The following is an 11600-nucleotide window of genomic DNA, read 5'->3' as shown; positions in this document are numbered from 1 at the left end:
TAGGGAAAAGAATTGAAGGATCAAAGTTTGGAAAAGGAGCTTCTTTCCCCTTTAAAAAAAACACAACAAAACCAAACAGAAAACTCTTCAACAGCTCTAGTCAAGAAGATGCAGCTCTGGCATTTTAAGAAACAAAGAGTGACTCAGATACTTCAAAGGTACGAACTAAGGAAACTAAGCACACATCTACAGAACAGATAATGATGCAGTGTAAAGATAAGCAGACTGAATGACCCTCACAGATGGGCCCAGAGAAGCATGACACAACAGACAATTCCATGATGCTACTTCTTATACCTGAGCTAACTCATGTGAAGTGGCGTCCAGTACCAATGCTTCACTCCTTTCTGTGCAGAAATACTCTTCCTTCTGGCCTCCTTTATTATGGAAATTCTGCCTATCTATTGAATATTGGGTTAGGTGACCTTATAATGAAGTGAGACAGGTACTCTAGAGTTATATTATTTGTGCTAATACCAAACAAGACAGTCTATGAAATTACATTTACAGCGAGATTCTTATCACATAATGTTACCTGAGACACAGATGTCTGGGCAGTGGCATTTCCAGAGCAGGAAATTAGGCAGCCTATTTCAAGACCGAATGGACCAATACCCAAAGGTGCCTTTCTTTTGTCACTGACCACTGAGGGAACAAGACTCCATGCCTAGTTTTTAGGTGAGTAAAGTTTGTTGAGATGACTCTTATTTTCAGAAAACTATAAGGTCCAATAAAGCCAAGGAAGGCCTAGATGTAAATGGAAGGAAGGACTTTTCTTGTTAAGGAAAAGCTACCCATGGTTTTATTCACAAGTATATTCTGGCAATGGTGCACAGCAGAATTTGAAAACATAAGGTCATGCCTCTTGATTTTTTTTTTTAAATTTTTTTTTTGTTCTGAGAATTTAGAGGAATCTTCCTACAATGAAAAACCCAACTTTGTTACCTTTGTTTTGATGGCATTTATTTCTTCAAGAATTCTCTTCATCTCTGGTTTGGGAGTTTTCCCTACCTGTAAAGAAGAAAGCATGAGCTAACCAAAGAGTTCTGCTCCATCCTTTTCTCCTTTCTTCCTAATTTTTTTGTATATGCATCTAAACATATATCAACTACAAAACTACAATGCATTAACCCAACCTATCACCAGCCTATCACCACTACCAACTTAGTAAGCTATGTCTTCTGTCTGTACCCCAACAGATATTATGATCCAAATGAGGAAATTGTATCAGTACAAAAACCTGGCATCACAGGTAATTTCATAATACAGCTATTCCTCTTAACATTGAATTTTAGCCTAACAAAAATAAACAACTCTTCAGACTCAAGTACAGAATTTGGAAAAAGTTTCATTCTAGTTTAAAATTCAGATTTCATGGTCAGATCTGCTGTTTGCAATTGCTGATCTCAACACAGATGCCCATCTTCCTATCTCTAGTGAATATTAATTTAAAAAGAGAGAGCAAAGGCCAGTATTTTAGGCTAAGACTGCATGCTCCCAAAAGGATTTTTAAAAAGAGTGAGTTACATGTATTGTTTGTGTGTTAGTTTTGCCTGGGAGGAAATTAATGAAAAGCCTAGGTGCGGTATCTGTCCTTGAAATCAGTCCATGATTCGCAGAGAAGACAGCTGACTGCTATCAGTCAGAGGGCCACTACTGACATCGTATCCCCAAAACAGGGGCAAATACATCTGGATTTATAGTTTCCACCAGCCACATAGTGACACAATAGCTGCTGGGGCAAGTGTGTGTAGTATTGGATACCATTTGAAAGAACATGACTCATGCTCTATAACTTGAAAAGCATGCATTACTGAAAGTCAAGCCCTTCAATGTGGTATGATCCCTAGAAAATATATTCACGGGGTTTTGCTTTTTTAACCCTGTAAGAACACAAAACTCTATAGTAGCAGTACAAAGAAGGGTTGTGTGCTTCTACTTACTTGCAAAAATATGGCCAACACAGCTATTCCATCAGTTCTTCTCACAGCATCAAGGTAATTACTGTATTTGGGATTCCAGTGTAACAAATGTAGCTGGAAACAAAGAAAAACATGTTAAAAAATTCCATTATTGAACAGCAAGCCATCAGATGCTGAATTTAGAGTTCTTCATATACATGAGAGAATTTGGAGCAACAAAGAATGAGGATTAGGCTTTCCAAGAAAAAAAAAAAAAGAAAAAAAAGGAACAGTAATTCATATATAAGTTGTATCAGCCATATATTACCACTTAAGACTACTTGCTTTAAAATAAACTATAAACATCTTAATACAGAAATTGTAAAAAAGAACAGAAATCTCATCTTAAAAGCTGAAGAACATAGAAAATATGTTTAAGTAAGCAGGCAGAACATGCAGTTCAGAAGTCATCTACTGATACATGATTAATTTCCATTTGGCTTTCAAATTACAGGAATTCTAGCAAAGAATCCGTAAGACTGTCAGCTCTGTTTATTATTAGTCTACAGCTCTCATCTTCCCTTACAATACTGTAGTGGTAGCAAATCAAGGTAACATTCTTCCTCCTTTCTGTTGCTACGGTACGATTTTATACTTCTGCTATACTACTATTGCTTTCAGAATACTTTTTCAGCAAGTTTGTATTTCTTCTCAGTATCTCAGTTGTGCTGTCTTATGTTTCAAGCTACGTTGGTTTGGGAACATGGAAACTCCTGTTTCACATAACATTTTTCTTTTCTTACCCTGTGAGAATTACTTCAACTTGATTTACATTTATAAGAACAGGAAGTAAGAAGAAAATGTCAGAGATAAATAAATAGAAAGAACTCCTTGAAAAGCAGACAAATTACAAATTTTGTCCCATTTGAACAATAATGACAAATGTTACTTTACACCCTACTTTAAAGTTAAAAATAGTGAGTCTTACCTCTCCTGCATATCTCACTCCATTCACAACATGCTCAGAGCCATGGTCATCAGAGGAACCCCAATGAAAGTGAAGCTGACGCAGCCTATAGACTCCTGCAAGCGGCCCACCTCTCAGCACTGCAATTGATAATCTGCATCAGCATTAGACTCAGGTATCTTCCAATTTTTGAAAAAGAAATACATATATTTTTAAAATATTTACATACATATTTAAATATTTACTCTACAGACGTTGCACGTTCTGAGAGTACTGAGTGCCTCTTGGAAACCTGCACTGATTTTAGCAGCACTTAAAGGAACCACCTTCAGCTATATGCACTTACAGGCAGATGAAAATTATTTTTGTCTAGGCTTCCATTATAGTCAATAGAGATCACTGTTTTAATTCAGCTGCAATAAATGTGCCTCTAGTACCTCTGGGATATGCCAAAGACACCTGGACAGGACTGGAAGATGTGCTACAAGATCTGTAGAACTGTATTTTTCTAAAGCAGTATCTGGAGGCAAGGTGAAATACATTATCAAAAATGGCATGAGAAGCCTAAGTTTGGGTCCCTGAAGTAAGACCCTAATTAGAACAGTGGAGCCTCTAGAGCAATTCTGCTTGCCTTAAGGTAGATGCTCAACAGATGGTGACCTGAATTGTTCCTTGGACTCTATTGATTAAGTTTGACTCCATCTCTGTTGACTAGAATGGGAGTTTAAAGACATAATTCACTTATGTTAAAAGCCCACAGAATTCTCCCCTTGAATTCCATCTAATATCTACCTATATCAAAGCACACAAAAATAGCCATGATTAAGATGAACTACTGAAGTGCTAGATGATAAAAAAATTCCCACAAAATGCCACAAATTGTGCCTCTTACTGCAGGCTACAACCTATTTAAAAACCTATGAAATCACTGATGCTGCTTCTGCTATAATGGCTGCTCCCTCTGGCAGTGGAAGAGGAGAAAAAATGGCAAATCACTGAGAATACAAACTATTTTCTTAAAGAAAAGCTCAGCCTGTGATGAACAATACTGTGTATTCTAAATAATCTTAACATTTTTACATTGTGTACCAAATGAAGGTGCTGTATTTGAAAGGATCTCACAATAAAAATGGGAAAACTTCTTCACATTCACCAAATTATCATTAATATTTAATTCTCATTCACTTTATTTGGAGATAGAAGTTACAGCATTCCTATTAAACCATTCTGCAGTTCTCAAGAACAGGTCTTTATATGCTAGAGAAAAACATCCTGACATCTGAAAAGGAATGAAATCCATTATTAACTCAAGAAATGAAGTACTAAAAGTATTCTTTACTGAACATTAAGAGCAAGCTGTTATTCTCAACAAATTCCTTTTCCTTGTTCCCACACAGTACTGGTAACAGTAGTAGCTGACAAGGCCATCAATTCTCCATTAAAATAGATCTGTAAGACCCAATAATCCATTTTAAGGTAAAAACGTGTCATTATTTCCACTGATGGGCCATCAGCAGACACTTTCGACTGGGCGTTAGGTGAAGTTCTGCATCACCTCATGCCAACACATTCCGGCTTTACTCATCTATAAATAAACAGTAGCTTTTACTTAGCACACTTTAAGCGCACAGAATGATGCAAAGACTAAGATGCCTATAAACCATCATCTCCTGAAGGACAAAAAGGTGTTTTCTTTCTTTTAATTGCAACTGTGCAGTATAAAAAATAGAAATACATGAAATGACAATGTAAGTAAATTAAATTTCCCCATGTCAGCAAATGAAATTTCCCTATGCTTTAAAAAAGGTAAATGAAACAGCTACAAGAATGAAGTTCTCCAATACCTAAAACACAAAAAATCAAAAAATATGTCTGCATAGCTCAAAGTTAGTAAAAGAAATCTTTAATTTTTTTAAACATGTGGCTTGGAACCTAAACCCTCCTGGGTTTTTGTTTTCAGAAAATACTAACACCAATAAATACACACCCACATACCAGTTGTAAAAAGAATATGAGGTAAAATTTTATAAAATAAACTATGGTATCTTTAAATTGTTTTTCACTGGTGTGAAAATATAGCTTTATTTTTTATATATTTATATGTAACAGGGAATTATTCTAACAATTACTGCATAGGAAATGTTCACCATAAAAATCTGAGACTCCCAGTTTTAAGGCTGCAAGAGCTGTTTTTCTACCACAAAATACTTACGAAAAGATGATTTTCTAGAAGGCCTAATGACTCACTCTGAGCTTCTACCTGTGACACTGCATGAAATGAAATGAAAAGCAACAGCTCACTCCCTGAGATACGGGCAGCCAGTGTTTCTCTTAGTCCTCTGAAATACTGTGTAGTCACATAGCTAGCTGAATGGCTGGACTTACTTCTGAATATCGGAACCGTGGCATTTCTGTTCCTGTTTCTGCTCTACAGGAAGTAACAGGATGGCCACAGCAGACTTACCAGGATGTAACTCTCTTAAACTTGCTGTCATCCAAGTAACATGGCTCAGCCGCAGGAATATACAAACAAACCCAGGAAGAAAAAGGGAGAAAAGTATTCACTTCTTTTTGGTGCCTTATCATTGCAAACTCTCATCCTATTGCTCAGTGACTGACTCTTTTTATAAGGGTTTGCACATCACCTTCCACCAGTGCCCGATACCAGACATCAAAATGCCATGTCAGTCTGAAGTGCTTGCTCAAATTCCGTGTCCCCCGCCATCCACACTGAAGAACAGTCTATCAGAGAGCAATCCTACGTGGACACACACGTGGACCTCAGTTCCAGCAAAAAAGCTCACCTTTCATTTGATCCATCATAAACTAAGCAGCATAAGACTAATAAAATAATAAAAGATGCACTAATAAAAGAATGTTTTTTCCCCACTCTCAGTGTAATCACTGAGGCAGATGTTTGCCCCAGAGAGAGCATGTGTTGCACTGGAGGATGTAACTAAGGTGAGAAAAATCTCTGTATCTCACTCTGTGTGACTGCACAGCAAAATGAAGGCGTGATGCTGTTTGAGTAGAGATGGCCGCTCCACTCACTTTACCTCAGTTAGCAGGGTGTCCTTGACAACAGAAATGTGACAAGAAGATTTTGAAATAAGTGCATTCACTTGCTGAGCAGCTTAGGTAGGGGTCTGGTTGTTAATCTGCGCTCATGTCAACTGCCATCTATCCTCACATAGGTAAAACTGGCAAAGTTATGCCTACACAAATGCCTTCCCTGTTTGCTGTGAATTAAATACTGTGAAAGTCAGATGGAAAAACACAAAGAGCACCAAATAGACTCAAGAGGTGAGTTGTGTTTATAAAGAAAAGAACTAACTGTTCTGACAAGATTCATGATCCTCACATCCTGTCAAATCCATAAAATGAACTGGTAAACCACAGTGAAATTAAATTAGTAAGGGATTAGTGCATGACAATTGAAAAAGATACATTACCTTTGTTATGCTGCTTTATAACAGAATCTAACAATGCAGGATAAAAACCACAGCTTTTTAATGTCAGTGTCACATTTTAGATGTTACTAAAAAAGCCTCTGTTCAAAAGACAATCTCCGTACTGAAAGAGTCTGGCTAACTGCAGGGGTAAAATGTGTTTCCTAAAAGCTTTCGGAATGTTTTACACAGTTCTCACTGAAATTTACTGTAAGCAAGCACTGAATGCAGAAGAATTACTTTTTTTATATATTTAAACTTTGTACTCTTACAGGGACAGACTGGGAAAGAGAAGTGTCTGACAGAAGTCTGTCAGCCTCCCACCCATCCTCACTTGCACTGCAACACACCTTCTCCAGTTTTGTGCCTCTTGATCACAGCCTGTTCGTCAGTGAGCTCCTAAATCATCTTTCTTTGTGATTTATGGTAGGACTGAAATCCCCATGTCCAGGGGCAAAAAGTTGACAGTCCACTGCAAAACTGTAGCAGGTCCTTGACTGTATTTTTGCCTTAAACAATGGAAGTTCAAAGTTAACAGAAACCCAACTCCTAAATGCCCTGTACCCAAGCTCTGCAGTGCTCATATCAACACTCAGTACCTTCAGTCAGACACTACAAAAGAGAGATGTGTTAAACATTAAGGGAAGAATTTAACTTTCCTGCCATCTGCACTATGCAGTATGGCCATCGAGTGTTATGTACCATAGTCACACAAGCTCTGGGATTTAGCTATGCTATTTTTGTAACAGCCACTGGCTTGTTCCAGCATAAATCCAGTACACAAAATGTTAAGTAACTTTTTGCAGGAATCAACCAAAACTCAAGGGTCTAAGGACAGACTTCCCTCAGTTTTAAGTTTTGTCCTCATTGTTTTAGAACCAGTCAACAACTAAATGTTTATTCACCAGAAGCTGAAAATCAAAATCTCATTTGCAAAGATGAGATTTTGCACAACATGGTACTCTAGGAAACGCTGTCCACAAGCACTTGTCATGCTAAAAGAGACCGAGAAGCAACAAGCTCTCACGACTTACAGTAACTGTCTATTTATTTATTTTTTTCACCACCCACTTCCAAGGGCACACATTCCTTTGATAAGAAATCAGAAGATTCTGCAAACAGCATCAAGGTAATGATGTAAGGAAGTGTGCCTGTACTGAGTTACTCCAAGCCCTTAAATGTCATTCATTCAGAAAGTCAATAAAAGGAGAAGAATCTGTTTGGCCAATGAACTTCAATAGAAAGTGCAAAGGAGATAAAAACAGCAGTGAGAAGATGAAAGAAGGCATCCATTTGACATAGCCTTAGTGTACATCTCCCCAGCTGCTGTGCCTGGGTTCCAGTACAAGACTTACGTATCTTTACTGCTTATTAAAAGGTTGAACACCTTGATCTAACCATCTAACCAAGGTATTATAAAGAAAGGCAAAGAGTTACTAATTATAAGGAAGTTAAGCAAAACCAGGACAATAACTCACACAGCATCTTGACAATAGTCCCAACAGTTAGGTTCCCTCAGGACACTTCTCTGGCACAAATATTTTTGGAATTTTAAAAGCAAACAGACTCTACTAGTACAAATAAGATTGTAGCCCTAATTAAAAACAAAATCAGAGTCACTGCTGGATCTAAAAGAGTATCTGAGCTGGCCAAAAAACAGCAGTGGCAGGCTGCCAAAGTACCCAAGTTCTGGTATGGGTTTTATTGGGCACAGCCACCCAGTAGGTTTTGATTTCAGTTTCCAGTTCTTTCCTGGATTTTGAGACTCTGGCCTTCACCTGCAATGACTTTACAGGGCTTAAGATCCCTCTTCCACATAGGTATGGTAAGACAGGCAACTGAGTCCACAACAATCCATTAACTAGTGCAGACAGGCAACAGAGGCATGATACAGGTCCTACAGCAAAGAGCTGTCATCAAAGCCTTAAATTGTATATCAGGTTCTTAAAATCAACCAGACTTTATAAACAGCTGAACATAAATTCTCCAATTCCTTTCACTAGACTAACTCCAAAGTAGTAACAGTAATAAGGACTTTTTCAACATAATATGTGAATTACATCAGATAGCACTTTCCCCATAATCTTCTCACTAACCATCTGAGCTTAAGAAACTGTTCTAATGGTGAATATTCAAAGTATTCCCAGCAGAGAAGACACAATGGAAGTAAAACTTGGTGACATCTGAAGTAATCTGTTTTATCACTCACCTTTTGCAATTTATTCAGCAATCTATTTCATCTACCACTAAGGAAACCTAGATAGAACTACAGATATGGGTATAATCACTCTACATGAAAAAGTCAGCAAAATAAAGGAAGTCCTTAGTTTCCTGGTTCACTCAGAAATAATTCAGATAGATAGACAAAGTGAAAGATAGACAGACAGATAGAATGTCTTTGTTTCAAAGGAAAAAAAGCTTCATTCCTATATGATTGCTATTACAGATGTATGTATTTTATAGCTAGTGGTTCCTTTATACAAAAAATAAGTCACTGTATATATCCTAAAAAACTTAAAACACGCTCAGGTCAGTAGGAGTATGCACAGTGGAATCTGTCCTGCAATTAGCATTGTACTAGAGAAGGAACACCACCCACAGACTCTGCAAGCAACGGTATAACAAAGACGACATAACAATAAACACTGAATGTTTCTTGCCTTCAAAGAGTTGAGAAATACACCTACTTTTTTTCCAGTGAGTCACTTTTTATTTCTGAGATGAGAACACAACAGTTACTGAACAATTCCTGTGAAAAAAAATTCAGAACATCCCAAAACTTTCTGCTCTTTGTGGTCACAGTGTTGCATCCATGCTGTAGATTGCTGTGCCTGGATACTCCCTTCCGTGCAAAATCTGAGTAATTATAACAATAATTACTTTGACATTTATGCAGAAGATGCAACTACTGATATATATGAAGATCTTCCAGCAAATACAAAAGATGGTAAAAAATGGTAAGTAATGGCCGTGAAGGTCTTCTCATATGCCACAGCTACATCTCTTTACTGATGTATCGTATTGTTGACATTAATAATACTTTTATTCAAATAACATGAAAGATTCCCACTTTATAAAAAAAATAATCAAGCTCTTGACTGCATAGTCATTTGCGAGCTTTGATGAGTGTATTAACTAGTCTAGCTAACATACACTTCGATCACCAATTTCACGAAAGCCAAGTTATTCATTAAAAGTCCATTAAATTAAATCCATGTGCATAGATATTTAGATCAATCAACCTGTTTGTAAAATTCCTCCTAGTAATTATAGTGTTCAATCCTAGTTACATTGTAATAGAAATTAGAACTTTTAATGCAGTTAAGAAATAAGTCTGTACAGTGTGGAAGACAGACTTTTCAATATTTTACTGAAATTAGCATTTCTTTTTCCTTTTCATACCATCCCATGTACTATAAATAATAACACAATTCTGTTGACCTTGATACAATAATAAAGAGTGAGGTATGCATTTGATTTTTCCTTTTTATTGCAGTACTAATGCAATTTCATACTTCCTTCAGTAATGTTTTTTCCTTTGAAATACAGCCAACAGTATTAACACGAAACATCAGTGGTCCTGCCAACATAAATTAAATATTTCTAGCACCTGTTAAACCAAACAGTCATATCTCTTCAAAATAACCCACTAAAAAGCTATGCATTATATATGCAGCACATTGTATGTTGTCATAACTACGACTGGATAAAAGATTTTGGACATTAAAGCCGAAACACTGGAATTTCTAAGCCCTATAATCCTGATTAAGACAAAATCTCATGAATGCCAAAAGGAGTTTTAACTGATCAAATACCATGACTTTGTGGCAACATCTGGTTCATTACTTCATTTATCAGAAATTACATGGGTACAGTTTTAAAATATTATAACTTCAGCCACATATACAGTTAAAGATATTTTGCTGCTGGACACCTCAAACAGCTTGAATGGAAGTCAGTCCTCATAGATAAGGCCTGTACTCCTTGCTGCTGGAAAGCAACACAGCTGCAATGGCTTTTGCAGACTCAGAAATTTACCTTACACCTTAATTCATCGTGCACAAAGCTTCTTTGCAGCTCTCTCCATTCCCTAGGTTTTTACCTATGGACTTTAAAAGTAGTCTCAGGCCATTCCCAACAATTGTACAGGGCAGTGGAGTCACAGAAACCTGTTCATCACACGCAGGCTGTACACAGAGACCTTCTGACAGCCATGAGCATTCAGAGCACTCTGTCTTCCAACCAACTTGAGAAAACAGTCACTGATATATAATGACAGCTTGAGATGAAAACAAAACTAACCTGATCTATCGAAAGAATCGTCAAATACAACTCTGCAGGTTTTCCCATTATTGAGGATGGTCCTAGCTGCACCAGGATCATAACTAGCAAACCATGGCAGTAGGGAGCTATCGTAATGCACTTCCTTGTTATTGATTTCTATAGGTGACTGACGGTGTCCTTTGGCAATCGGGTAATTTTTGTGCCACTGATCTGGTCCTAGAAAAAAATACAGAGAAACAGCATGAAAACCTTTTCCACATAGGTATGGATTATACTTGTCACAATAAATACAAGCTTGGCTTTGCTTAGCTACAGAACATCAATGAAATGTATTAATGAGTAGGTTACTAATTGCTTGGTTGTCAGTCATGCCCTGTCAAGAGTTTCACTGTATCAAAAGCAATTAGATTACTTTAGCTGGAACACTGGCTACTGCAAGTCATTCAACTGAACCTAAACTCTGATAGCAACCTCAGGACTTCACTTAGTAGGAGACTGACAACACACCAAGGAAGGAAACTACAGATGTATGCTCCACGTCCAGCAGTGGCTAGAAATATGATGGGATATACCCAAATGACTCAAATGTGGCACCACGTACCTATCTGGAGAGAGAAAAGGCTACTGATAGCTGAAGAAGCTGGGAATTTGAAATGTGGATTTAACTGCTGTCACGGTTTTATCAAGAACTTCATGTGGAAAAAGCCTGAGCGAAGCCGTGCTGTTCTTCCCTCGCCCGAGGAGAGGGCAGGAACAAGAGGCCGCCCGGGGTTCCAGCCTCTGCTGCAGACCAGCACTGCTCCCCCTGCATCGAGGCCAGCCCAAGCCGGGGGTCTGAAGCTTTGTCAAGTTTTAAATTATATTAGCGGTAGGGAAGCTGACTTTATTTAACTTAGGGACCTCAGCCATGGCCTCTCCTTCCACCAGCTTCGCCTCTTCCACACCTGCGAGGGACGACCAAGCGGCCACGCCACCCGGCCGCGCTGCCGCTGCACAGAG

The 11600-nt window shown here is 37.9% G+C and overlaps 1 protein-coding gene across 1 annotated transcript in view; it reads right to left on the bottom strand.

Annotated features, from left to right (window-relative positions):
- Positions 1-10817, bottom strand: part of LOC104526195 (carbonic anhydrase 3) — a gene marked incomplete at its 5' end in the record, with an annotated part of 14821 nt that extends 4004 nt beyond the window's left edge. Inside the window, 5 exon segments of the mRNA XM_029085363.1 lie at positions 1-49; positions 946-1011; positions 1944-2036; positions 2890-3008; positions 10620-10817. The exon segment at positions 1-49 is cut by the window's left edge and continues 28 nt beyond it. Of these exon segments, the coding sequence (XP_028941196.1) occupies positions 1-49; positions 946-1011; positions 1944-2036; positions 2890-3008; positions 10620-10817 (525 nt within the window).
- Between the last annotated feature and the right edge of the window lie 783 nt (positions 10818-11600).

The sequence above is a fragment of the Antrostomus carolinensis genome, unplaced genomic scaffold (genome assembly GCF_000700745.2).
Source record: "Antrostomus carolinensis isolate BGI_N321 unplaced genomic scaffold, ASM70074v2 scaffold16460, whole genome shotgun sequence".
Lineage (NCBI taxonomy): Eukaryota > Metazoa > Chordata > Aves > Caprimulgiformes > Caprimulgidae > Antrostomus > Antrostomus carolinensis.
Note: the sequence above shows the minus strand (reverse complement) of the source record. Positions and strands in the feature narration are given on the sequence as shown.